Source organism: Chrysochloris asiatica, unplaced genomic scaffold (assembly GCF_000296735.1).
Source record: "Chrysochloris asiatica unplaced genomic scaffold, ChrAsi1.0 scaffold00170, whole genome shotgun sequence".
Classification (NCBI taxonomy): domain Eukaryota; kingdom Metazoa; phylum Chordata; class Mammalia; order Afrosoricida; family Chrysochloridae; genus Chrysochloris; species Chrysochloris asiatica.
In genome coordinates, this window is record NW_006408688.1 from 7,139,419 (window position 1) to 7,165,883 (window position 26,465).

Below are 26,465 nucleotides of genomic sequence, written 5' to 3' on the forward strand. Positions count from 1 at the left end.
CAAAGATGTCAGCTTGAGGACTAAGGTGCACCTGACCCAAGCCATGGTATTTTCAATAACCTCATATGCATGCGAAAGCTGGACAGTGAATAATGAAGACCGTAGAAGAATTGATGCTTTTTAGTTACGGTGTTGGAGGAGAATATTGAAAGTGCCATGGGCTGCCAAAAGAACCAACAAATCTGTGTTGGAAGAAGTGCAACCAGAGTGCTCCTTGGAAGCCAAGATGGCCAAACTTCGTCTCTCACAGTTCGGGCATATTTTCAGGAGGGAGCAGTCACTGGAGAAGGATATCATGTTTGGTAAACAACAATCTGTCTTAAAATTTTCCCACCTCACTGTTATGTAAGCGGTGATGAAGATACTATTTGGGACTCATCAGACATTCCTTGAATGGCAGAAAGAGGGAAGAACTTCGTCTAGCCATTAAAATTACCTTTTCTAGGTAACTTTGTTCTTAGTTATTATAAAGTGTACCATGTAAATGTTTTGGGGCAAAACTTTAAAACATAAATTACAGGAATCTCCCACTTTTTTCTGTCATAAAATGTTCCTAATACTCTGATTTAATTAATACCAAAAAGGTGGCTGTAACTACTTTTTCTTCTAAATTTCTATTCATGCAGTTCATTAAAGTTATTTCTGTGCATGTGACTGAATTCACGATAAAGAAAAAGGATGTTAATATCTTGACTTTCACTCACTGTAAAACATCTGTTGTGCTTTAATTATCTAAGACACATTATAGAATAAACAAAGAGCCTCCTCACCCCAGAAGTCAGTTTATTATTCAAGGGTGTGTCAAAAAGGTTTCAGAAAAACTAAATGAAAAATAATGGGATTGTTCCATGAACTTTTTGAAGCTTCCTCATTGTAATGATGAAGAAAACTTTGGAAAAGATAAGTTTGGCATCAACAGAAAATGTGCATGAAAAAGTATGTGAATATGTAAATGAGACAGAGTAAAAAGAGAAGTGAAAAAGAAGACTGCTATTTTATTTGAGGTAACATTCTGGATCTTGAGGATGTGACAGTAGAAAACATGAGGGTGAATTATTAGAATGAAGGAATGGTTTAGAAAGTCAACTAGGGCATGAGCTAGAGAGTTAATACAGTGGGCTGAGAGTGGGGGAAGTGTAGGAAATCCAGTGTTACAAGACAAGAATAGGTGTAGCTTTAAAAAGTACAAGTGGGGTGTGGAGCCATAAGTAAGTTACAAAGTGTTTTTAGCATGAGATTGGAGATGACTCTAGTACAGCTTGAATAGCCAGGGAAACGATTTTTAGTGACAGAATGTCTGACAGATCTCCTATGAGTTACTGGGTTGTAGCTCTTACCAATCCATGGGGTACAGTGACAAGTTTTCCTAGCTGTAGTGATTCTTAGGTGAATGCCAAGATCACTCTTAACGTTAGCACTAAGTCTGAAAGATCTCTACCAGTTACTCTTCAAAGAGGAACAGGACAAACTAGACTGACTAAGATATGAGGAAAGGAAAATAATAAAGGTAATAAAAGAGAATAACTAGAGATCAAAACAACAGGCCATGGAGAGAACAATATGGAACTGACAATAAGCGCTTTTCAAATGAAAATTTTTATATTAACTTTGTATCATCTCTTCTTAATAATGCATATACTAAGTCTACAATAATGATAAATTTTGAACAGAAAGCTAATTTTTTATTATAAAGCGTATTAAACAATATAATGCTACTGATACAGCACTTTTTAAAGCAACTACTACACACATCTGATGCTGGTGTCAAGTTAGACAACATTAAGGTTTCTCCTTCCCATTGCCTCTGGGATAAAATTAATAGTTTTTTTGCCAACGCAAAGCAATAATTTTAGGAGTTTTTTTTTTATCTTGTAGACTTTACATATATGCTGGGCTTTCCTATTTCAACAGAGTTCTAGTGATGCAATAACTAAGTGTCTATCTGCTAACCAAAATGTCCATGGCTCAAACCTACCAGATGCTCTGTGTGAGAAAGTCTGCTTCTCTAAAGACCAAGCCTTGGAAAAACTATAGGGCAATTTTACTGTGTCCTCTAGGGTCTCTGAAACTCTATGACAATGGGTTTAAACATCCAACAATTTGAATTCAAGACAGAATAGGAACTGACCTTCAACCAATCAGCCATCACAATAACAGAAGGGTCTGTGATTGTGCTGAGTAACTCCTTTGTGGCTCTTTTCTTTTCTTCTCGGTAGTTTTTCTTTTGTACCTATTTTTATAGAAGTAATAGGAAAATAATTAAAACTTACTAGAGTTGAAGTTTTCTACTCTAATTTGTTTAGGTCTATATAAAATGCAGAGTACAAAAGTCTTTCAAATTCTTACATCGTAAGTTTAAAAAAAGTATTTTACTTATTTTTTAGACTAACAGAAGTTTTGAGAAAGTCAAGAGTAGAATCTAGTTTTTCTGATAACCAGGTCTAGTTCTCTGTATTTTTTAAAAAAAACAATTTTACCTCTTTTTAATTATACAATATATCAATACAACCTCATGGCCAAAATTTCAAACAATACAAATAATACTACAGGCTGGCTACACTATACCCCATTCTACTTAAATCTACAGATTTGACTACTGTTAATAAACTAAGAGCTAACAGTATATACACTGTGTACGAGTTATAGTTCTAAGCACTTTCCATGTATTACCTCACTTATTCCTCACATTAGAAATAAAACTGTATTTTTTAAGATTACAGAGTATGTTGAGTCTAAGGATAACCTGTCTAGTATCTCTCTAGCAATGCACAGTAATTAACAAAGGAAAGAAATTAACAGAGGCAGACTGGCTCCAAATCCAGTAACTATAACCATCATGACAACTTGCTCCTACAGTTTTTCTTATTGCATTCTCTTACACTTTCATAAGATTCTGACATAAATGGGGACTACAATGTATTTTTTTTTACAGTGCCGTTGAGTTGGTTCCAATTCATAGCAACTCTGTATAGGGTTCCCAAGGAGTGGCTGGTGGGTTTGGACTGTCAACCTGGTGGCTTGCTGTCCAGTGCTGATCCTACAGTGCCACACCAGGACTGTAGCCTCATCTTTCTTCTGCAGAACAGCTGGCAGGCTTGAACCACAGACCTTGTGGCTCTCTCAGTCCAGTGCCCATTGTATGGAGCCACCAATACATGGAACCACCACATAAATTTTGCTAATTCTATATCCAGAAAATTTTACTTTATTTGGTCTTCATTAACATGCATATACAGCTGCATACACGAAACACCAAAGGATGAACCAGGCTGAGCAGGAACTACAGTCAATTAGAAAGCAGGTGTTCCTTAAGCTCCAGGTTCTATGGCTACTCAGGAAAACAGACTCACAGTACATGTTTTTTACAAGAAGTTGAAATCTGAATTTAAAAATTATTGGTTTGACAATTTTAAGCGTCACGCAGGCCAAACAAAACGTATCTAACAAGGGATAAAATCAACCCATGGCATAGCAGTTGTTGTTGTTGCCATGGAGATGGTTCTGACTTACAGTGACCTTGGATAGTGTTTCTGAGGCTGTAAATCTTTAAGTTCAAGCATGGCAACAATCGTGAGGTTGGCCCAGGACCAGGCAGTGTTTCGTTCTGTTGCACATAGGGTCGCTATGAGTCGGTACTGACTTGATGGTACCTAACAACAACAACAAATCTTTAAGGGAGCAGAAAGCCTCATCTTTATCCCATGTAACCACTGGTAGTTTCGAACTGATGACCTTGAGGTTAGCAGCCTCATAACCACTACACTACCAGGCCTACAAGTTAGCAACTTAATTTCAATGGACTCTAAAATGTCCCATCAAGTATTCCACAACACAGAGATGTGCCTGACTCCAGTAGAGGTGTGCAGAGATATCGAGTCCTTTAGCCCTGAAGTGGCCAACTGAGGCCTGAAGTGGCCCTGGGACCATCACCAAGCAGTCTATCAGTTGGCCAAGTGTGCTATATATTCACATTTTCTATGTGTGCCCATCCTCCCACAGCCCTCTCCATTCAGAGAGGTTCAGTAACTCGTTAGAACAGCCACACAGAACTCAGACACCATACTCACAGTGATCAGGTTATTTGGGGAAATGAACAGGTTACTATACAGATCAGAAAATGCTCAGGACATGGTTCTTCCAGTTAGGATAGCCTAGCCCTTCTCTGCCTGGACAGTGTTGCAAAACTCTTTTATGACTGCTGATAAATGTCCACAGGACATACCACTTCACCATAAGCCTCAGCCCAAAGGTACTTGGCTCTAGCTCTGCAGGCCAGCAAAGTTAGCCTCCCCAATTAAGTGCTTGGAGGCACCCCACTCTGTAAGCAAGCCTCTTGCCCAAAGTCACTCAATTTTACTGGCTCTGTGAGCTGGGAAGCCCACTGCTGTGTCTCAGGCTTGGGCTCTTGGGTCTGCTGCAGCTGCTCCTTTGCCACTCTTCCAGTCACAGCTTTCTGTCCCTGAGTCAAGAAGGATTGATGTGCACAGATCTCAGAGTCCAAAGGACATCCTCCAGCTCTGGCTCTTCTTCTTTGATGGTAGTGAGATTCCCCTCCTACTTCTCAGATGGCTAATTTTACACCCACATTAGAGTTTCAAGTTTTTAATCACAATTAACTGTTAACAACTTAGGAGCTCTGGTAGCGTAGTGGTTACGAATCGGGCTGCGAATCGCAAGGTCAGCAGTTCGAAAATACCAGCTGCTCCATGGGAGAAAGAGGAGGCTTTCAGCTCCTGTAAAGATTTACAGCCTCGGAAACCCTGATCAGGGTCGCTATGGGTCGGAACCGACTCGACGGCACTTAACAACAACATCATCCCATCTGCATCTTCTCTTAACGTCTCTTACACAGACCTACCAGGACAAAAACACTGTTTGGTGGAAGTTACGATGACTACGGGTAAAGAACCATATGAAGTAATTCAGTGCACTGAAGCAATATTATAGATAGTTAGCTTATTAAACTGCTTTCCATAGTACATGCAAAGAACCATGTCAGTTGCTGTGTGGATATAACTGTGGAAACTAACCTTAAGAGATTCTTTTTTTGTGAGCTTGCTTGAAGCTGAACTGTCCTTTTCCGAGCCATTATAAAGTTTAGATTCAGACTGAAATCACATAAAAATGAACATAAGAGAAATAATTCTATACATGTAGCATATTAAGGCTAATGTTAAAGCTTTTTGTGACATTCTTTCCATTTAATGTCAGTTTCCAAAGACCATTTCTTTCTATACAGTATTTGTGTTTAAAACATAACATACATTAAGACCACAAGCACAGATGCAAATAAAAACTAATCCATAAGCTACAATATAAAGTTAAATAAAATCATTTGTAAAATGTTGTATTCTCTTTTCCAGAGTATTTTCAAGGAACATATACAGTTATTTAGTGACTCTTAGAATTAAGGTAGTTGAAGCAATGTCATTTTCTAATAGTTGAATTATTCTTAAAAAGCAAATTACTGCACACATTGTCCCATCGCTACTCCTTCTTGAATGCAAAGAAATACAAGCATTTTCAGAAACTTGTATTAAAGAACTCCATTGAATTTATAGTTTTTAAAGCTAATATTCCTAGTATCTACTTCATCTTACCTGTATAGTGCCCTAAGTTATTACTGATACTTTAAGTTGATTTAAAACATCAGTTTATACTTCATATTGTATTTGATTGTATTGCATTTATAAGAACCTTAAGAAATGAATGTAGAAGCTGGTTTTATCTTCACTTGAAATCAAGAAATGGTAGCTTGAAGATTTTCCAAACTTTAACAATCAAAAACACCAGAATAGGAAGACCAATCCAAAAGGAGTTTCTATAATCCTGGGAACAATTAAACTGTACATACTCCCTCATGCCCTATTATTTACATTTTTGTTTATTGTTTTTAGACCCAGGAGAAGGTATTTATAGTTCTTAGCAGTATCCCTTAATGCCAAGAAAGTATTAGTAGTCTTTTGGTTCAAATAATGGATTTTAAATGTTGAATGGCCAGATCTGTACAGTATCACTAGATATGATTAAGGATTAAAAAAAAAACACACCACAAAAAACACTGAATACAAACTCCCTTGATCAATTTTAAGATCCATAAGAATATGTACTATGCTTATTTACCAATGATAGATATCCAGTGCATCACCTGGGGTGGGAGGGAAGTACTTCATAAATACCTACCGAATTCATAATATAAAACTGGCATTTGTTAGCTCATTTCACTGTTCTTAAAAATGGTTCTGCAACTTGGCATCAAATGTCAGTTATTATGATGATGGTAATGCCTGGCAGAACTAGAAAGGAACTACAAACAATTCAGAGAAAAAGAGGAAGACAACCAACAAGACGGATTAGCTCAGTGGCAGCAGGAGTGAGCTCAAGTTTAACAATGATTTTAAGGATAAAACGCAGTGTTTTTAAGGATCAGGCACTGCTTCGCTCTGCTGTGTATAAGGTAACTATGAGTCAGAACCAGCTTGACACCACCTAACAGCAACAACAAAGGTGCCAGCAAGCAAGAAGGGTGTTACACGAGCTTTGTAATTTAAAGCACACATATCTCAAGGCATTCTTGTCTAGTACACAGCCATTTCTGAAAGAAAACAAACCTGTGACCAAGTTCTATAATTGTTTAAAACATTACTACCTAAGCTGCCTGAATGAATAACTTATTTTTAGGTATCAAAATACTATAAATTATTTTTTTCTGGTAATATCTTGCTCAATTTTCTCACCTTTATAAATCATTTTCTTACTTATATTCACAGAGTTTAGTGTGCAGGACTGTTTGTCTTCATTATGTAGTCATAAAATGCCTGATATGTTTTAGATAGATAGATAGATACATAGATAGATAGATAGATAGATAGATAGATAGAGCTAGAGATATAGTCCCCACTTCCCAAGCACCAATGCTATTGTCTCCTTACTGAATGTATGGCTGTGGGAAGTCATTTAAACTCTCAGTTAACTTAAAATGAAGGTACCGCTATTAATTCACAGTTGCTTTATGGGTTAAATGAGGTAATCTACATAAAGCGTTTACATTTGGTATTACATTTTGTTTGTATTTAGTGTACATTGTATTTCAGGGTTATAAATATACTCCAGGTTGCACTCACTGTGAAAAAATCAGATCTTTAGGTAAAACAAAACATCAATATATGAAAATATTTACGATTTACTTAGAAACCCATAAAATATTACAAATATAAAGAGATAATAACAAGGTGACTACAGTCATTTTGACTATATTTCGGTTTGGAAAGTTTTTTCTTAATGTTCAGGTAAATACACTTTTACGGGAAGTGATTAGTTGACTTATAAAACCTTTGGCAAGAAGACTGATGACTGGAAAATCAAGTCGAGAAATTTGGGCTCAAAAATTTCTTATGCTTGTTAGAGGATTCTTTTTATCCACTAGTAAACTATTTAATGTGGAGTCCTGGTGTAGCACTGCAGGATAATGCACTGGTCAGTTTGAATGACAAGGTTGGCAGTTCAAACCTACCAGCCACTCCTCAGAAACCCTACAAAAGGGTCACTACGGGTCGGAACTGACTCCACAGCACTTAACAATAACAACACTATTCAATGCAGGTAATGCCTTTTGTTGGGCTGAACAGTTAAAGGCTCATTTAAAAGTGCCATTTGGTCTTACTTGTTTGTATAGGAAGGTGGGAATTATCTGGTTAACTGAGTTTTCCAATTCACCCATTCATATAATGAAAATAGTTAAGAAAGAATGCATGAGGAAAGTGAACTTTATTTAAAATTTATTTAAAATTTTAAAATTAAAAACTGTATTTATTTAAAATTATTTGAGGGTGAGACTGTATATTTCATTATGCTTGCAGAACTCAAATTTACACATTTCAAGAAATAACACTAATACAGCATTGAATTTTTTGCCTCAGGTTCATAATAGTAAGTAATACAGTTTAAAATTACTTGATCGTCCAGTTATACAGATCATAGAAGGAATAACAAAATCTTTAAATAACTATAATTAACCAAGAACTATGGAGTCCTGGTGTAGCACTGTAGGAAAAGCTCTGGACTACTAGCCACAAGGTTTGTGGTTCAAACCCACCAGCCACTCCTCAAAAACCCTATACAGGGTCGCTATGAGTTGGAACTGATTCCATGGCACCTAACAGCAACAACAGAGAGGGTCGGTCTTATTCCTGTTTTTATAGCTAAGACAACTTGAAACCATTTTTAATTTCAACTCTAGTATTAATTATTTTAATCCTTGTAAAAGCTTCTTAAATTTCTCTAAGCTTCACTTTGTTCCCTTATAAAATGGGAATAATAATACCTGTCTTGTAATATTGTTACTAATGATAAAATGACAAGCAATACATTTTCAATACAAAGGAACTTTCAACATCATTGCAGTTAGTACCTAAGAAGTAATAGGTAATAGACGAGAGTCAAAATTCGGCACTTTTGACTCTTACATCAGTGCTATTCACTAGAACTTGCTGAATGATGAAAATGTTCTATATCTAAGTTGTTCAATACAGCAGCTGTTAACCATCTGTGACTACTGAGCACATGAAATGTGAATAGTGTGACCAAGGAACTAAACTTCAACCTTTATTAATTTAACTTTAAAAAGCATGTTTGGCTAGGGGCAAATGTACTGGTGTGTGCTGCTCTAAAGCCGTGTTTGTCTGTTTTTTCATTACTGCACTCTGTTGTTGTTAATTACCGTGGTGTCAATTCCGACTCATAACGACCCTGCACAGGATTTCCAAGGCTGTAAATCTTTACAGGAGCAGAACGCCTCATCTTTCTACCGTGGAACAGCTGGTAGTTTGAAACTGCTGACCTTGAGGTTGGCAGCCCGACTGGTAACACTACGCTGCTAGAGCACTCTACTTCATTATACATCCCAAGCCACTGCCACTGCGTCAATTCTGCCTAGCGATCCTATATAAGACACAACACAACTGGCTTTTAGTATGGAAATCTTTACAGGTAAGTATTGGTCTCTTTCTCATGTGGAACAGCTGGTGGGTTTGAATGGTCAACCTTGTGGTTAGTAGTCCAATGCTTACCTTACTGCACCACCAGATCTCCTTTGTTTCACTGTTTCAGTGTTGTTGTTCGTGCCATCAAGTTGGTTTAGACTCATAGTGACACTGCACAGAGTTTCTGAGGAACAGTTGGTGAGCTTGAACCACTGACCTCGAGTTCAAACTGACCCTGCAAGTCCAGCGCATTTAACCTGCAATACCACATCAGGACTCCAGAGTTCTGTTTCATTAAGGTATACAAATTCTGTTTTCAGCGTCCCTCCCCCAAAATCTTTGTTTAGAGGCTACATAGAGGTGTCTGTAGGTTTTTAGGTTTAAGTGTTCAGGCTTTTAAGTGGGAAGACCATTACATTCACTAACATTAATTGCTTGAAAATAGGTTGTTTTTATTCATTAAGTTTCACTTTATTTCTAGCTATGACAGACACAAAACAAGCTATTTGCTCTTTAATTTTCTTCACTTGCATGTCTGGAACATGATCAAGGTATTTCATATACATGTTTTTATAAAAACAATACTATTAAGCCTCCATTCTGGGTACTTTTCACATATGTAGAGGGACCTTTATGAGATAAGTACTTAAAGTGCCCAAAATGTCAATAAAATTTGCATAAAAACAAACATATAAACATACTGTAGGATCCTCTCAACCAATTCCGAAACAGGAATAAAAAATGTAAGATTCTAAGAGTAGCGCCTACTGCTGTAAATAACAGAAACATTACCAGCTTAAATAGCTGGTCTTCTTACGGACACTGAAGTTTGATTCTACACGCATTAAAGCTACTAAACATGACCAGAAATAGCAGTCAAACAAAAGTCAAATCTTCTGCAAAATTACAGAAAGTTTAGTAAGTTATAGGAAAACTAGATCATCAAAAAGTATTTCTCAAATGTGACTATGTACTTCCTCATAAAGAAAAAGATTTCCTCAGACCTAAGAATGTGTTCAAGTATTCTGGGTGAGAAATACTGATTGAGAAAATGGTCTCAAATCTAAGAAAATTTCTTTTAATTGCAGGATTTTACTACAAGAAATATTTGGTGTTAAACTGGTAATATATGTTTGTTAAGTGTCATCTGGGTGAACTAAAAATATTTCAGAATTCTTAAAAGAACCATAAACCTTCAGAATACCTATGAATGGAGCATTCAAACTCGAGTGGTTTTACGAATCGGGCTTGCTAACCTCAAGGTCAGCAGTTCGAAACTACCAGCTGTTCCCCAGGAGAAAGATGAGGCTTTCTGCTCCTGTAAAGATCTGCAGCCTCAGAAACCCTATACAGGGTGGCTATGAGTTGGAAGCGACTTCTGGCACATAACCACCACCAGCACTACAGCAAACATAACAGAAACAATGTCATTCTGGAGAGAACACTGGTTACCAATACTGTATCTCAAGTAATCAACCACATTTAAATGAGTCATGGTGAAGCTTTACCTTTTTTTTTTTCATACATACTACATGGTTTAGATAACCAACATAAAATTTGTTCAATAAATATCTGATACGCTTTTAAGTGTTCTCTCATCTTAAATATTAGAAAACTGCAATAATCACACCTTTGGGGACAATAGGCTTACCTTGCTCTTTGACATGGAGAGTGAAGACTCATCTTTATTTTGAGAAACATCTTCTTTACCTCTTTCAAAACCTTAAAAAAAAAAAAGTACTAGTATTACTACTTTTAAACATATGCATGTCTTATTGCTAACAAGTGAATTCATGTAAGTTGTATAATTTAAAATACGCATTACATTCAATATACACTAGTGCAGGAAGCCTAGACTGTACACAGCTTTAAACTAGAATAAACTCCTAGGGATCATCTCTAAGTATAATACATCTTTAGATTTGAGTGACACCTGTTGTCGTCATTGTTGTTAATGTGGTTCTGACTCATAACGACCCTGTATAGGGTTTCCGGGGAGTAACTGGTGGGGCTGCACCACTGAGGTTATGGTTAGTAGCCCAGTGCTTATCTTACAACACCACACTAGAGAGGCAATAAGAAGTCACAGCAGTTAGGAACATAGTTGCCAACCAAAAGGTTGGTTGGTGATTCAAACCTACGCAGCAGCTCTGCAGAAGAACAACCTGGAAATGTACTTCTGTAAATATTACAGTCAAGAAAACTCTATGCAGCAATTGTACTCGTTTCATGAGGTCACTATGAGTCAGCATCAACTCAACAGCAGATAGCAGTAACAATAGTAGAACAGCAGTGAATGAAGTCTGATTTAGGTCAAGTTAAATGACGCTTTTCTGTGCTCCCAGAGCATAGAGTTTTTATTCTAATGAACTGCTTTTTGTCGGTTTCAAAGAAATAAAGAATAACTCAAACCCACTGTACTTTTTCATGCCACTGTCACACTGAAAAATGAGTACAGAATTGGTAGTAAGACGTAAGACAGCTTTGGAAAAATATATTTGAACAGAGAAGTTTTTTGTTTTTGTTTTTAACTCTAATTTTCACTGTAAAAAACAGTTTTTACATTGTGCATGTAGTTGTTTGTACTTAGTTGCAAACTCCAAACAGAGTTAAGACAAAAACAGAAAACATAAATCAGAACAGATTCTTTATTTTAGTGCAGATATGGCTTATAGAAAGTTTTGAATGTTGGAAAAAGAAGCTCAGAAATCTTATTTATACATTATCTGTCGAAGCCAATACATGTATCCCGTTTTAAAAAATTCTCTGTACCTAAAACTTGTATATCAAACAGTCAGTTAAAAACCTAGCACTGAAGACTTCCAATTAATTAAAAATTAAACAGAAATAAAGCAAAATGCTTGCTAAAACATACAAGTCTGATCAAAAGCTTTGAGTTTGCAGCTAAGTACAAACAACTACATACACAATGTAAAAACTGTTTTTCCCAAAATGCGCAAAATAATTTTCACTTGGAAAACTCAGTCACAAAAGTATATCTGAGAGAAGTCAAAAGTGTTTTGTCAAACAACACCATAAAGGCTTTTATTAATTTTTACCATGAAGATCTCAAATTACTTTACAGTTACTAATTTATCTTTATGTTGTCATTAAGTGATGTCGAATCAATTCCAACAGCGACCCTGTGTAGGGTTTCCAAAGAGCAGATGATGGGTTTGAACTGTCAACCTTGTGGTTCACAGTCCAGTGCTTATCCTACAGCGCCAACTATACAAATGGTATTTATACACAAAATCGTGAAAACTAGAACACATTTTTGGCTATTATGAATAATGCAGGAAAGTTTCAGATCACAGCTTTACACCAAGTTAGCCTGTTAATGATTTTGGGCAATAACTTGTTTTCCAACCATCCTCCCCACTGAAAACAAACAAACAAAAACCAGTAGCTACAAAGACAATCCTGACTGATGTCAGTCTCATGTATTCCAAAGTAGAACCGTACGTATGCCACAGGAAGTAGATCACCAGGCCCTTTTTCCCAGGTGCCTGTGGGTGGATGAGTGTGTGAGTCTACCACCCACAGACATCAAATTATTATGTTATTTATATATAAACATGAGGAAAGTATTTTTGTCAAAGTGAATTTTCAATATGTGAGGCAAACAGAACATAAAAAGCATTAACAACAACAAAAATCAATGCAATTTTTTTTTTAAATAGAAAAAAATGGACTCCATTCAATAGGAATTTCTATTCACTAAAAGGCAAAATTGAATGAGAAACTCACAGACTGAAAGAAGGTATTTTAATATGCATATAGACTAAAGGACACATCTGGAAAATGGGATAGACAGCACTTAACAACAACAGCCTAGAAAATGGAGCTCTGGTGTGGCAGATAAGCACTGGACTGCTTAGAGTAAGGTCGGTGGTTCAGACCCACCAGCTGTTCCTTGAAAACGCTACACCGGGTCACAATGTATTGGAACTTACTCGATGGCTCTGAACAACAACAATCCTGAAAATATAAAGAATTTCTAAAGATCAGAAAGAAGAAAAGCAAACATTTTAAAAATAGGCAGGAGAATTGAATACATACATGACAAACAGATACATCTAAATGGCTAATTGTTAAGTGCCACCAGTCAGTTCTGACTCATAGCAACCCTGAATAGGATTTCTGAGGAGTGGCTGGTGAGTTTGAACTACTGACCTTGAGGTTGAGGGCTTCTCCTATGGTGCCACAATGGTGGTTAACCTCACTATCATTTGTGCCATCATTAGTCACACTACAGAGAGCAGCGTAAGAGTTTCTAAATAGTTGGTTGGTTGGCTGGTTATATGATGGTTCTGACTCACAGAGACCCTGCATAGGGTTTCAGAGGCTGTAAATCTTTACAGGAACATCTTTCTCCCATTGAACCGCTGGTAGTTTCGAACTGCTGGCCATGAGATTAGCAGCCCGACTTGTAACCACTACACTACCAGAGCTCCTTGAAGCTTAAAGATAGCCATAAATAAAAACAGAGTTAAATTGGTATAATTTTAAACCAGGTTGTTATTTAAGATGCTAAATGTAGTTCACATGGTATACACAGAGAAAATAATTTTTAAATATTCAAAAAGAGAAGGGAAACAAACTGATTCACTAGAAAATCTCAACTGAACATAAATAATAGCAGTATTGGAGTAAACAAGGGACAAAAAGTATATGACCACATGATCAGAACAGAAATATGTAAATTAAATAGTAGTGTCTGTGTTAAGTGAAGATTTATCTAGTTTCTATGTAGTTTTGTCAAGTTTCACTTATATATTTTAAAGACATACAATTTACTTTCCTTAAATTCTGTTCTGCCTCATCACTTTCTTTCCATATTGCATGTTTTTTCCAACTTATTTTTAGTATCTTTCTATTTTCAGATATATCTTTTATAAATAGCATATTATTTGCTACTTGAAAAAAAATAACCTTTAGATTATTTCCACTTACTGATTTTATCTGGGTTTATCTAACATTTTGAGCTTTCTGTTTCTCCTACACTGTTTCTTTTTCTTTCCTTCCTTGCCTTTTAATTATAAACTAACAGAGAAAATGATCACTTCTTTTTTAGCAGTTACTGTAAAATTTATAATGTATTATCTTTACCTTCTCAAAATCTACAGTTAATTATCATCTATACCCTTTTCCCCAGCAATACAAAGACCTCAGACAAATTTACTGTTTACTTCTTTCCTAGCTCAAATACTATTACTGTCATATATTTCAAAGCGCTCCTATTTTTTAAAAATTTGACTCATTAATTCTGATGGTTTTTAGGATCAATGTGCATTATATTTGCCCACATATTATTTACTTATTTCTCATTAAAACTAGACTTTTTAAAATTTGAAATATTTCAAAGCTCTCATACTTTTTAACAATCGGAGACTCATTAATTTTGTTGGTTTTAGAATCAATGTGTATTAAATTTGCCCATATATTCATTATTTATTTCTTATTAAAACAGACTTTTTAATTTGAAATAACTTTCTTCTGCTTGAAAGTTATCATTTCCTTTAGTGAGGGTCTCCTGGCAGCAGTCTTCTCAGTTATTTATCTGAAAAAAGTCTTTATTGTGTTTTCATTCTTGAAAGACTTTTTAAATGAAGCGTAACATTTTAGTTTGGCAATTATTTACTATTAACAAGTAGGTAATATCTAAAATCATTATAAGTCTCCTAGTGATTTGAGTTATGGAGGGGCTACAAATCATACTTGAGCTCTTCTGAGGGTTATTAATGGCCATGCCATAAAGACCCACCATGGGATATCAGCCTGACTTCAGGGGGAGGACTGGCGATTAAGCTCAACTACCTGGGCAACACACCAATCTAGCTCCTCTACGTAATGAAACCTCAGTAAAGTATCAACACAAGCTTGGGGGAACTGTCTTGTTGGTGAAAGACAATAATGCCTGGGGAAGATAACACATCCTTTGAAATATGGAAACTCCATATGGGGACCCTCTCAAACCTCACCATACACAACTTAGGCAGACTTGGCAGTCTGGAAGCCTGTGCCCTTTAGGTTGTGAGATCTAGAACCTAGTAATAGTGGTTAGGGTAAAAAGAACATTGTTTTGTTTTTTTATTTGTGGCTGGTATCAAGGAGTATATTTAAAGTATATATCTGAAGAAGAAAGAGACATACACAGGCACTGTTAACATTTAAGTTTGGCTGTTGTTGAGTGCCATTGAGTTGGTTCCAACTCATAGTGACCCTATCACAGGGTTTCTGAGGCGCAGCTGATGAGCTTGAACCTCCAACCTTGAGGTTCACACCAACTTTGCAGTCCAGCACATTAATCCGCAACACCACACCAGGACTCATGTTAGAGATAATAAAACAAACTTAATGCAGCTTCAGTTTTGTTTAAAAGACATGCACACATATCTACAAATGCAGCCTTTATAGGTATTCTAAAAATAAATAAGGATTTGCTAAAATATTAAGTATTCAGAATAGTGCCAAGAAGTTGTATTAAAAAAATAATAATAATAAAAACCTGCGAAGTCAAAACATACCCCTCCTCCTTTTTTAAATCTATGCACTAAAGTTCACAGTTTACAGATGTCTTTGCTAAAAGTTGATTTATTCTCCTCTTTTTTAGGCACTGTTCTAGAGATTGGTACAATGAGCATAAGTAGAAGCATTAACTAAGAATAGGGAAGAGACAAATAAGCAGACATGAACTAAAAACACAAGGATCCATTTGTAGTATAATGTCAGTAGGAGAACATAGGTTGGGGAGTGGGAGGAAGATTTCTACATCATTGATCACCATCAAGAAAAAGGCTATACCAGTATATTTTATAAGGTAAAAAGGACAGAACAAAAAAAATTTACTAAGGAAAATTTAAATGAAAGAAAGCTTGTGCTAAAGGTGGCTAAGAAAAATTATCTCTAAATCACTTTCTTACAATGATGTTGTATCAAAGCAAATACATATTAAAAAAAAAAAACCTGCACACATTTTTAAACTTTTAACTTTCAAAATATGAAACAAAAGTCATTTGTTTGATGTATGTAATTCTATTTTACTTCTTAGCTGATGAAATGAAACAATTATTTTAAAGAGCTTTTTATCACCAATATTTGGAAACAAAGAGGAAAGACAGGCAGGGGAGATGGAAAATATGACTTTGGTGATAGAAACAATGTTGGAGACTGAATGATGGAATTTTGGAAGACACATGATTTCTTCATTGCAATTATCTTTCTCAATAACATAAATCATGACTATACACATGGTCCTCACCAGACAGAATATACAGGAATCAAACTGACTAAATAGGAAGAGATGATGAAGCTCCATATCATCAGCCAAAACAAGGCCACGAGCCAACTGTAGAAACATCATCAACTGTTCACAAACAAGTTCAGGCTGAAGCGAAAGAAAATTAAACAAGTCCAAGAGGGCCATAATATGATCTTGAGTATATACCACCAGAATTTAGAGATCATCTCATAACAGATCATAACAGATTTGACACATTAGACACTAGTGACTGAAGACAAGAGGAGCTGTGGGATGACACCACAATCATCTACAAGAAGAAAACAAAAGGTCATTAAAAAGAAAGAAAACACCAAATGGACATCAGAAGAGACTCTGGAACTTACTTTTGAACCTAGAATGGCTAAAGCAACTGGAAGAAATGATCAAGTAACATTGCTAAACAGAAAATTTCAAAGGGCAGCTCCAGAAGACAAAATATTATAATGAAATCATATCTGAAGTTAGAAAACCAAAAGGGAAGAAAATGCTTAGCATTTCTCAAGCTGAAACATATGACAAAATTATTCAATCCTCAACTTGCACTACTGAAAGATTCTATAGGCAAAATATTGAATGACACAGGAAACATCAAAAGAAGAAGGAAGGAATACAGAGTACAATAAAAAAAAAAAAAAAAAAAAGAATTGGTCGATGTTCAATCATTTTATAAGGAGCTCTGGTAGTGTAGTGGTTACGAATTGGGCTGCGAACCTTAGGGTCAGCGGTTCGAAACTACCAGCCGCTCCGCGGGAGAAAGATGAGGCTTTCTACTCCCGTAAAGATTTACACCCTCGGAAACCCTGTACAGGGTCGCTATGGGTCGGACCCGACTCGATGGCACTTAGCAACAACAACATTAGGATGAAGAACTGATGGTATTAAAGGAAGAAATCCAAGCTGCACTGAAGACATTGGTGAAAACCATGGCTTCAGGAATTTACAAAATATAAACTGAAATGTTCCAATAAACTGATGCAGTACTGGGAGCCCTTATATAGCTACCTAACCAGTTAATTGGAAATGATTCACATTTGTGTCCATTCTAAAAGAAAGGTGACCCAATGAAATGCAGAAGTCATCAAACAATATCATTAATGCAAGTAAAAATTTGAAGCTACTATAAAAAGGGTTGCAGCAGTCCATCAACAAGGAACTGCCAGAAATTCAAGCTGGATTCAGAAGAGGACATGACACAAGGGGTATCATTGCTGATTCAGGTAGATATGGGCTAAAAGCAGAGAATATCAGAGATAAGTTTTCTTACGCTTTGTTGGCTATGCAAAGGCATTTGACTCTGTGGACCACAACAAACTATACAGAGTGGGGCAAAGAATGGCAATTCTAGAACACTTAATTGAGCACACGAGGAACCTGTACATCAACCAAGAGACAGTCATTTGAACAGAACAAGGGGATATTAAATGGTTTTAAATTAGAACAGGTGGGCACCAGGGTTGTATCCTTTCACCATATGTACTCAATCTGTATTTGTTGTTAAAATACCGTGGAGTCAGTTCTGACTCATAGCAACTTTGTATAGGGTTTCCGAGGAGCCACTGGTGACTGAACTGCCAACCCTGTGGTAAAAACCAACCTTGGGATCCTGTGGTTACCTTACAGAGCCACACCAGGACTCAATCTGTATGCTGAGCAAATAAATCTGAGAAACTGGATTATATAAAGAAGAGGATGGAATCAGAAATGGAAGAAGAATCATTAACAACTTGCAATATGTAGATTATACAACCTTGCTTGCTGAAAGATTACTGATGAAGATCAAAGACTTCAGTATGGACTGCACCTCAGTGTAAAGAAAACAAAATTGGACCTCCTCACAATTTGACCAATAAATAACATCATGATAAATGGAGAAAAAAATTGAAGTTGTCAAAGACTTCATTTTAATCCACTATCAATGCTCATGGAAGCTGCAGTCAGGAACTCAATATTGCATTAGTAAATCTACTGCACTAGACCTCTTTCAAGTGTTGAAGAGCAAAGATGTCAGTCTGAAGACTAAAGCGTACCTGATGCAAGCCATAGTATTTCCAAATGCCTCATAAGTATGTGAAAATTGGACAGTAAATAAGGAAAATCAGACCACTGAAGAATCTATGCATTTGATTTATGGTATTGGCAAAGAATACTGAAAGTACCATGAACTGCCAAGACAAACAAATCTACCTTGGAAGAAATGCAGTCAGAATGCTCGTTTACAAGCGAGAATGGTGAGACTTCTGTCTTTCGTATTAGGACATGTTTTTAGTAGGGACCAGTACCTGCAGTAGGACATCATACTTGGTAAAGTGGGGGGTCAGAAAAAAAGAGGAAGAACCCCAAAGAGAAGGATTGAAACAGTGATAGCAACAAAGGGTTCAAATATAGTCACTGTGAGGATGGACTAGAACTTGGCAGTGTTTTGTTCTATATTGTGCATAGGGTGGTTTGCTATGAGTCAGCACTTAACAACAACAGCAATGCTTGTACTGTAACAATTGGTTGTATTAAAGGGAATATTCAATCATGAATATTCTATGAATATGAATTCCTATGAATATAACTTTCTCTATTTTAAGAATTAGAAAAAAGCACACTAATTTTCCTTTAAAACAAATTCCCCCAACCACAAAAACCAGTCTCTACTACCCTGAAACCAGAAGTACTAGATGGTGCCTCACCACCACAACCAAGTGTTCTGATTGGAATCACAAAAGATGGTCACAAAAGGCAGGGCTGGTGTGGCACTGCAGGATTGGCTTGAACCACAAGGTCGGTGGTTCAAACTCACCAGCTGCTCCTTGGAAACCCTATACAGGGTTGCTATGAGTTGGAACCAACTCGATAGCCCTTAACAACGAAAATAGGTGAAGCGGGACAAACACACTTTTCAAAACAATCAACCTTAAAAGACCAAAGGAAAAGCATCTGCCCACAAACAAAGCTCTGAAGGCAGGAAGGGACAGAAGAGAAGTATGAATGGAAAGGGAAAGCCCAGAGAGAAAGTGAGAAGAGTGCTGTTACATTGAGGACTGCAACTAATGTCACAAAACACAAAAAATATGTAAAATAGTGAATGGAAAACTAACTTGCTCTGTAAGCGTTTACCAAAACCACAACTGAAAAAAAAATCTTCAGGATTATCTTCAATATATTATTTGACAAAATTACTGACAATTTTGCTTTCCATTCAAAAATTAAGTACATATCAAACTTTAAAAAAAAAAGAACTTTTCTACTGTTTATCAGGGTCACATGATTTACTCTATACTATTAAATACACTGATGGCATGAAGGTCAGCAAACAGCATGTGCTAGCAAGCTTACTGACTTTAAACAAACAAACAAACAAAAAAAACCCAGACATAAAAAATACCAAGGAGACAATGAAAACTACAGAAATGGAACTATGTTTCACTGTACAAATAAATAAGAGTATTTAACAATATTAAAAAAAAACAAAACTCAATGTGTTGTACTTTCAAAGCCACTTCTTGGCAAAGGCAAATACTAAAATTTACACTATTTGAGAATATAAGAAAGAAGAGTGACAGTAACCATGCTACACTAAGAAGAGTAGATATGGATTGTAAATGCTGTTTAAAGCTTATGCTACTTATGGAAGTTCAGGCTTAAAGTTTCTAATTCATCTTGGAAACACTGCTAAAAAAATGGCACCAAATTGGTGAATTCATAATACATTTATTTAATTTGTCCAGGTGAGCATTTTCTATAAGGTGACTTACTATAAAAAACTGACTATACAAATACACCTACTGGCATGAACAGTCACACACATAAAAAAACACACAGACTAAGCGCTAATATAAAGATAGGAAATAGAATTCAAATTCAATAAAGTATAACTATTAGGAAAAGATATCAAGGTTAAACCAAGCCGTAGTTTAAGCAGTACTTCTGTGTCATAAGTATTAAAGAACATTTTTATTTTAAAAATATATATAACCATAAGAGTATTTACATATGTGTAAATTTTAAAGAAAAATATAAAATATTACTTATATTTAAAAATACATATCTAATTATTTACCAAAGAGAGTCTTTTTCAAACAATAAAACATCAGCTTATGTCTACATCTCTTTGACCAATATATTTAATGCTGAAATTATAGCTGTCAAATAGCTTATTTCATTTAATATCATCCTAAAAACAAATTTTTCTAGCAATTTGCATACAAACACATTTAACAACAAAAAAAGATATTTCAAAAACCATACTTACACAAAAAACTTCAATTTAGTCAGAACTTGAGATACTAAAGCTTACCCTAAACACCAATTTTAATAGTTCCTATTCTGCAGAAAAGCGTCAACATCAATACATTTTCAAAATCCTCCAAGCAAATTGTTTATTTACAAAATTTTGCATTTACATCAGATCTATAGAAGGCTTTCATTTTATCAGAGTATCATAATAGTTTGTTTATAATTAAAGCAAAAATTCATGCTATAAGCACTTAATATTCTGACTGTACTGTATCAATAGTTCTCAAGTTTTAGTTTATGAGATGGTAAGAGAAAATAAGGAAAAGCCAAACCAAACAGCAGCACTTACAGAAGCCTCATATTTCATATATAATATCTGTTGTTGTTATTGAAAATAAAACAATTTTAATATGTTAAAATGCCTAGTTTAATCTAACGAAAAGTCTGTAAGAAATGAGAACAAGAATGAAAGATTAAACAAACAAACCTGGCAATGAAGGAGAAAGTTCATTGTATCCTCCAAAGGAAGCATTCCGGACAAGCTTTCGGCCATCAATTCGTGGAGGAAATAAAACAGGCGGAACCCCAGCACATGAAGAAAATCTACGCTGTTGTGAATGCTCTTCTTTCATAGCTTAGCAGGTCTATTTAATGTATATGTTCACCCAAAAGGCTAATTAGACGAGTATAGCAATGACAGGCTTTTCTCTCACATCCAAATGCAGCAAAACCCACCAGCACAAACAAAGGACACACACATTTAACAGCAAAGGAAAAGGACCAGAGACTGTCAAATCAGCAATAAACAGATAAAGAAAGGAACGGACAGAAGCAGCATTTAACTATAAAGCTGATTTCTTTTTAATGAACTAATAAACCAGAGCACTATTCCACCAGTGTTTTATCCTTCTGTGAAACGAGTAATGACCTGCACTAAATTACTGCTTTAGGAAAACAAAGCAAGATCAATACTTAAAGATTCAAGAACGGAGTAATAAAACAGGTTTCTACTCTTTTCTCAAAAAGGCAAGGCTTTTATCATATCCACTACTTTCCATACTATTTACCATACTACACAGCTTTTTCAGTCCTTTCTTCTTGAGCTTTTGCTTACTTAAAAAAATGAATATAAACGTAATACTGTTGCTCCCTGAAGCTTCTAGATTTATATCTAATTTGCTGCTTACCTCAGCCATGATTAAAAATTCATAAGGAAAGATATTCTTTCAAGTACAGTTAGAAGAATTCCAATAATGATTTACAGCCTCAGAAACCCTAAACAGGGTTGACTATGAGTTGGAACTGACTAGACAGCACTTAACAACAACAGCTAAAGGAGAGAGTAAAACATTAAGTTTTATCTCTACCAGTGCTATATGAGGCATTAAAACTGTGTTACTGTACACCAATCAGCAGAAGATTAAAATGACACCGTAATACTGTATGTTGCAAACATGTTCCCTGGAAACACATTAGGTACTAGAGTTCCTCTTCATTATACTAAACTTAAAAATATATAATCTACCAAGGGGCATTTTTTCACATTAAAAATTCCATTAAGAAACATTATCATAACAGTGACAAATGGAAATATCTTTAGTTACTACAGTAAAAACTAAGCTTTTAAATCACACAGGAAAATGTTAAATGAACTGATAGCTAAAATGATAACATTATTTTTCTCTCTACATCTAATCTTAAAATTCCAAGGAATTATCTTCTAATTACAGGCATACCTTGGTGACACTGCAGGTTTGGTTCCAGACCACCACAATAAAGCAAGTATCACAATAAAGTTAGCCATGCGAACTTCTGAGTCTCTAGGTCATATAATGGTTATGTTTACATTATACTGTGGTCGATTACGTATATAATAGCATTATGAACATTTGAAATATTTTGAGAATTATCCAAATATGACAGAGAGGTACTATGTAAGCACATGCTGTTGGAAAAATGGTGTCATTAGACTTGCTCAATACAAGGTTGCCACAAATTTTCAATTGTTTAAAAATGCAGTATCAGTGAAGCACAATAAAATGAGGAATGCCTATATATTCTAATCTATTTACTATACTTTGCTTTTCAAGTTTAAAAGTTCTATTCAATTGCTCTCTTTATATATCCTAGATTAATTTTTCTATTCACAATTCTTATTTTTAACCTGGTAATAGGTGGACAATACATAGCTGGACAACAATTAATTCAATTACAACATAGTGGATCATTTTTATAGGTAATGTATTATAAGCTCTGTATTTCCTCCCTCACTATGCCTATACCTCAAGATTTGTGCTCCATTCATATACAACAGCATCTCATATAATCTAAGACTGTTGCTCTATACTGGAAATGACACTTAAAAATAAGCAACTGAATTTCCTGAACATAACACATTCCTTCTTGGGTGAAGACATTTCAAAATCAAATGGCGGAAAGCACAGTCGCTGAGTTGATTCCAACATACAGAGATTCTATTGGACAGAGCAGAGCTGCTCCATAAGGTTTCCAAGGCTGTCAGTTTTACAGAAGCAGACTACCACATCTTTCTCCCATGGAGTGGCTGATGTGTTTGAACCATAGACCTTTCAGTTAGCAGCAGAGATATTTAACCACTGTGCCACCAGAGCTGCTTAAATATATGATTAATACCATAATTACAATAGGCTTTGCTTTGTTTTTGATTTTCTCTGTGTCATACAATTTAAGTTATCATTAATTATAGGTCTACTACTTATACAGCTTAAGGAGCTCTGGTAGCGTAGTGGTTACGAATCGGGCTGCGAACCTTAAGGTCAGTGGTTCGAAACTACCAGCCGCTCCGCGGGAGAAAGATGAGGCTTTCTACTCCCGTAAAGATTTACACCCTCGGAAACCCTGTACAGGGTCGCTATGGGTCGGACCCGACTCGATGGCACTTAACAACAACAACAACAAACTTATACAGCTTGGATGGTACAAAGAGTTAATATTCTCATCTGATAACCATAAGTCGGAGGCTGGAGTCCACCTAGAGGTCCCTGGAAAGAAAAGCCTGGCAATCTGCTTACAAAAAACTGAGCCATTGAAAATCCTATGGAACATGGTTCTACTCTGACATGGAATCACCAAGAGTCAGAATCAACTTGGCAGACACTGGTAATTACTGTTGTTGTTGTTATTTATCAGTTCCAACTCACAGCGACCCTGTATAGGGTTTCTGAGACTTTCAGTCTTTACAGAAGCTGAATGATCTTTTTCCCTAAGAGCAGCTTACAGGCTCAAACTGCAGACCTAGTCATTCACAGTCCACTGCTTATTGTATGGAGTCACCATGCTCACCAACTAGTAATAAACAACAGAAAAATAATACTGATTAAATCATGCAATAGTGCTTGATTTTCAAAGTATAAAAACATAATATTACACAAGTCTACAAAGAATATGAAATATAAGGCTTGGGTTCAAATCCCAGTTCTGCCTTCACTGGATGAACCTGATCAACATACTTAACTGCTCCAGGTTTCTGTTTCATCATTTATAAATTGTTAATAATAGTATCTATGTCAAAGGATTGCTAAAGATCAAATTAAAAAATATATGTCAAATATCTAGAAAGGTTCCAGGATAAAGTGGCAGAATGAAGACAATAATCTAATTTGCTCCATCTTAAAACTCCACTAAAATTAAAGGAAATGGGTTTTTCTTTTAAAAAAGACATATGCCCACAAATGTCAGAAAATCAGAAGATACATCAACAACATTAATTTAGACAGCAAAAAGCATGATGTGAACAAGTAATCAGTGTCGGGTAGATCCAAGAGAGTCAAATCACCAAGAAAGGTAAAGACAAGACACCAACGCTGTTTACACCAAATAATCCTCAAGAGATACAAAACTGCTAACATCAATTTCCTCCGGATCAGCAGTCAGATTCGCTATGGATATCACAATGACATTAGAAGATAAAAATCTAAGCAAGGAAAACAACTCCAACCTATAATTCCATTTGTTGTTAGTTGTTTTGGGGTTGATAACAACTCATGAGAACCTTGTGTGCAGAAGTAGAACTGCTACATAGGGTTTCCAAGGTTGTGACCTGCCCGAATCAGATTGCCAGGCCCACCTCCCTGAGTAGTCACTGGGTGGGTCAATCTGCCAACCTTCTGACTAGTACTAGTGCACCTACACACAAACTACAGGCAAGTGCTTGTTACTTTGTCATACGGTGGTAGCTTGTGTGTTGCTATGACTCTGGAAGCTATACCACAGGTATTTTGAATGCTAGAAGGGTAACCCATGGTGGACAAGTTTCATATGAGCTCCAAGACAAAGACACACTAGGAAGAAAGACAGACAGACTACTTTTGAATATTTAGTCACTGAAAATCTTATGAATAGCAGTAGAACACTGTCAGCACCAGACTACTGAATATTGAAACATGATGAAGAGTATCAGAACACTGTTAGATATAGTGCCAGAAAATGAGCTCCTCAGGTTGGAAGGCACTCAAAATGCAACTAGGGAAGAGATGCCTCCTCAAAGTACAGTCGACCGTTATGAATGGAGTCAGCTTTCAGGACCTTCATTTGCTGATGGGGCACAACTCAAAATGAAAAGAAACAGTTATATACATCCATTAATAATTGGAACAGGGAATGTATGAAGTATGAATCTAGGAAAATTGGAAATTGTGAAAAATGAAACGGAATGCATAAACATCAATATCCTAGGCATAGTGAGCTGAATAGGACTGGTATTGACCATTTTGTATCTGACAATCACATGGTTTACCATGCCAGGAATGACAAAATGACGAGGAATGATGTCGAACATACCAAGATCCAACATGAACATACCAAGATCCATCATGAAGTATAATGCTGTCTGTGATAGGAGAATATCCATACAAGGAAGATCAGTTAGTACCATTATTATTTAAATTTACACACCAACCACTAATACTGATGACAAAATTGAAGAATTCGACCAACTTGTTGAGTCTGTAATTGATCAAACATGCAACAAAGGTTGGAAACAAAGAGGAAATATCAGTAGTTGGAAAATAAGGCCTTGATGATAGAAACAATGTTGGAGATCGCATGATAGAATTTTGCAAGACCAATGAATTCTTCATTGCAACTACCTTTATCAAAACAACATAAAAGAAGCCTATACACATGGACCTTACCAGACGGAAACACAGAAATCAAACTGACTACATCTGTGGAAAGAGACAGTGGAAAAGCTCCATTTCATCAGCCAAAACAAGGCAAGGGGAAGACTGTGGAACAGATCATCAATTGCTCATGTGCAAATTCAGGCTGATGCTGAAGAAAAAATTTTAAAGTCCACAAAAGCCAAAATATGACTTTGAATGTATCTCCCCTGAATTAAGAGATCATCTCAAGAACAGATTTAATGCATTAGACACTAAAGACTGAAGACCAGAAGTGTTGTGGGATGTCATCAAGAATACTACACAGGAAGAAAGCACCATATTTAAGAAGACAAGAAAGAAGGAAAAGACCAAAATGGATGTCACAAGGGATTCTGAAACTTGCTCTCCAGAGATGCTAATGCAAATGAAAGATATGAAGGAGGTACAAGAGCTGAACAGAAAATTTCAAAGGTCAGCTCGAGAAGGCAAAGTCAAATATTACAATGAAATGTGCAAAGACCTGGAGTTAGAAAGCCAAAAGGAACAAACACCCTTAGCATTTCTCAAGCTGAGGGACTTGATGAAAAAATTCAAACCTCGACCTGTGGGATTGAAAGATTCTATGGGCAAATTATTGAATGATGCAGAAGCATCCAAAGAAGATGGAAGGAATACACAGATTCATTGTACCAAAAAGAAATGGTCAATATTCAAACATTCCAAAAGGCAGCATATGCTCAAGAGCCAATGATCCTGAAGGAAGAAGTCCAAGGTGCACTGAAAGCATTGGCAAAGAACAAAGCATTGGAAATTGATGTATTACAAATTGAGATC

General features: G+C 36.0%; 1 protein-coding gene across 1 annotated transcript in view; it reads right to left on the reverse strand.

Moving 5' to 3' along the window:
- OSBPL8 (oxysterol binding protein-like 8) overlaps positions 1-26,465 on the reverse strand; it is a 208,817-nt gene that overhangs the window by 78,735 nt on the left and 103,617 nt on the right. Inside the window, exons 4-6 of the mRNA XM_006871622.1 lie at positions 10,633-10,703; positions 5,031-5,108; positions 2,129-2,230 (exon numbers count right to left, since the gene is read on the reverse strand). Coding sequence (XP_006871684.1) covers positions 2,129-2,230; positions 5,031-5,108; positions 10,633-10,703 — 251 coding nt within the window. The remainder of the gene's footprint in view (positions 1-2,128; positions 2,231-5,030; positions 5,109-10,632; positions 10,704-26,465) is intronic.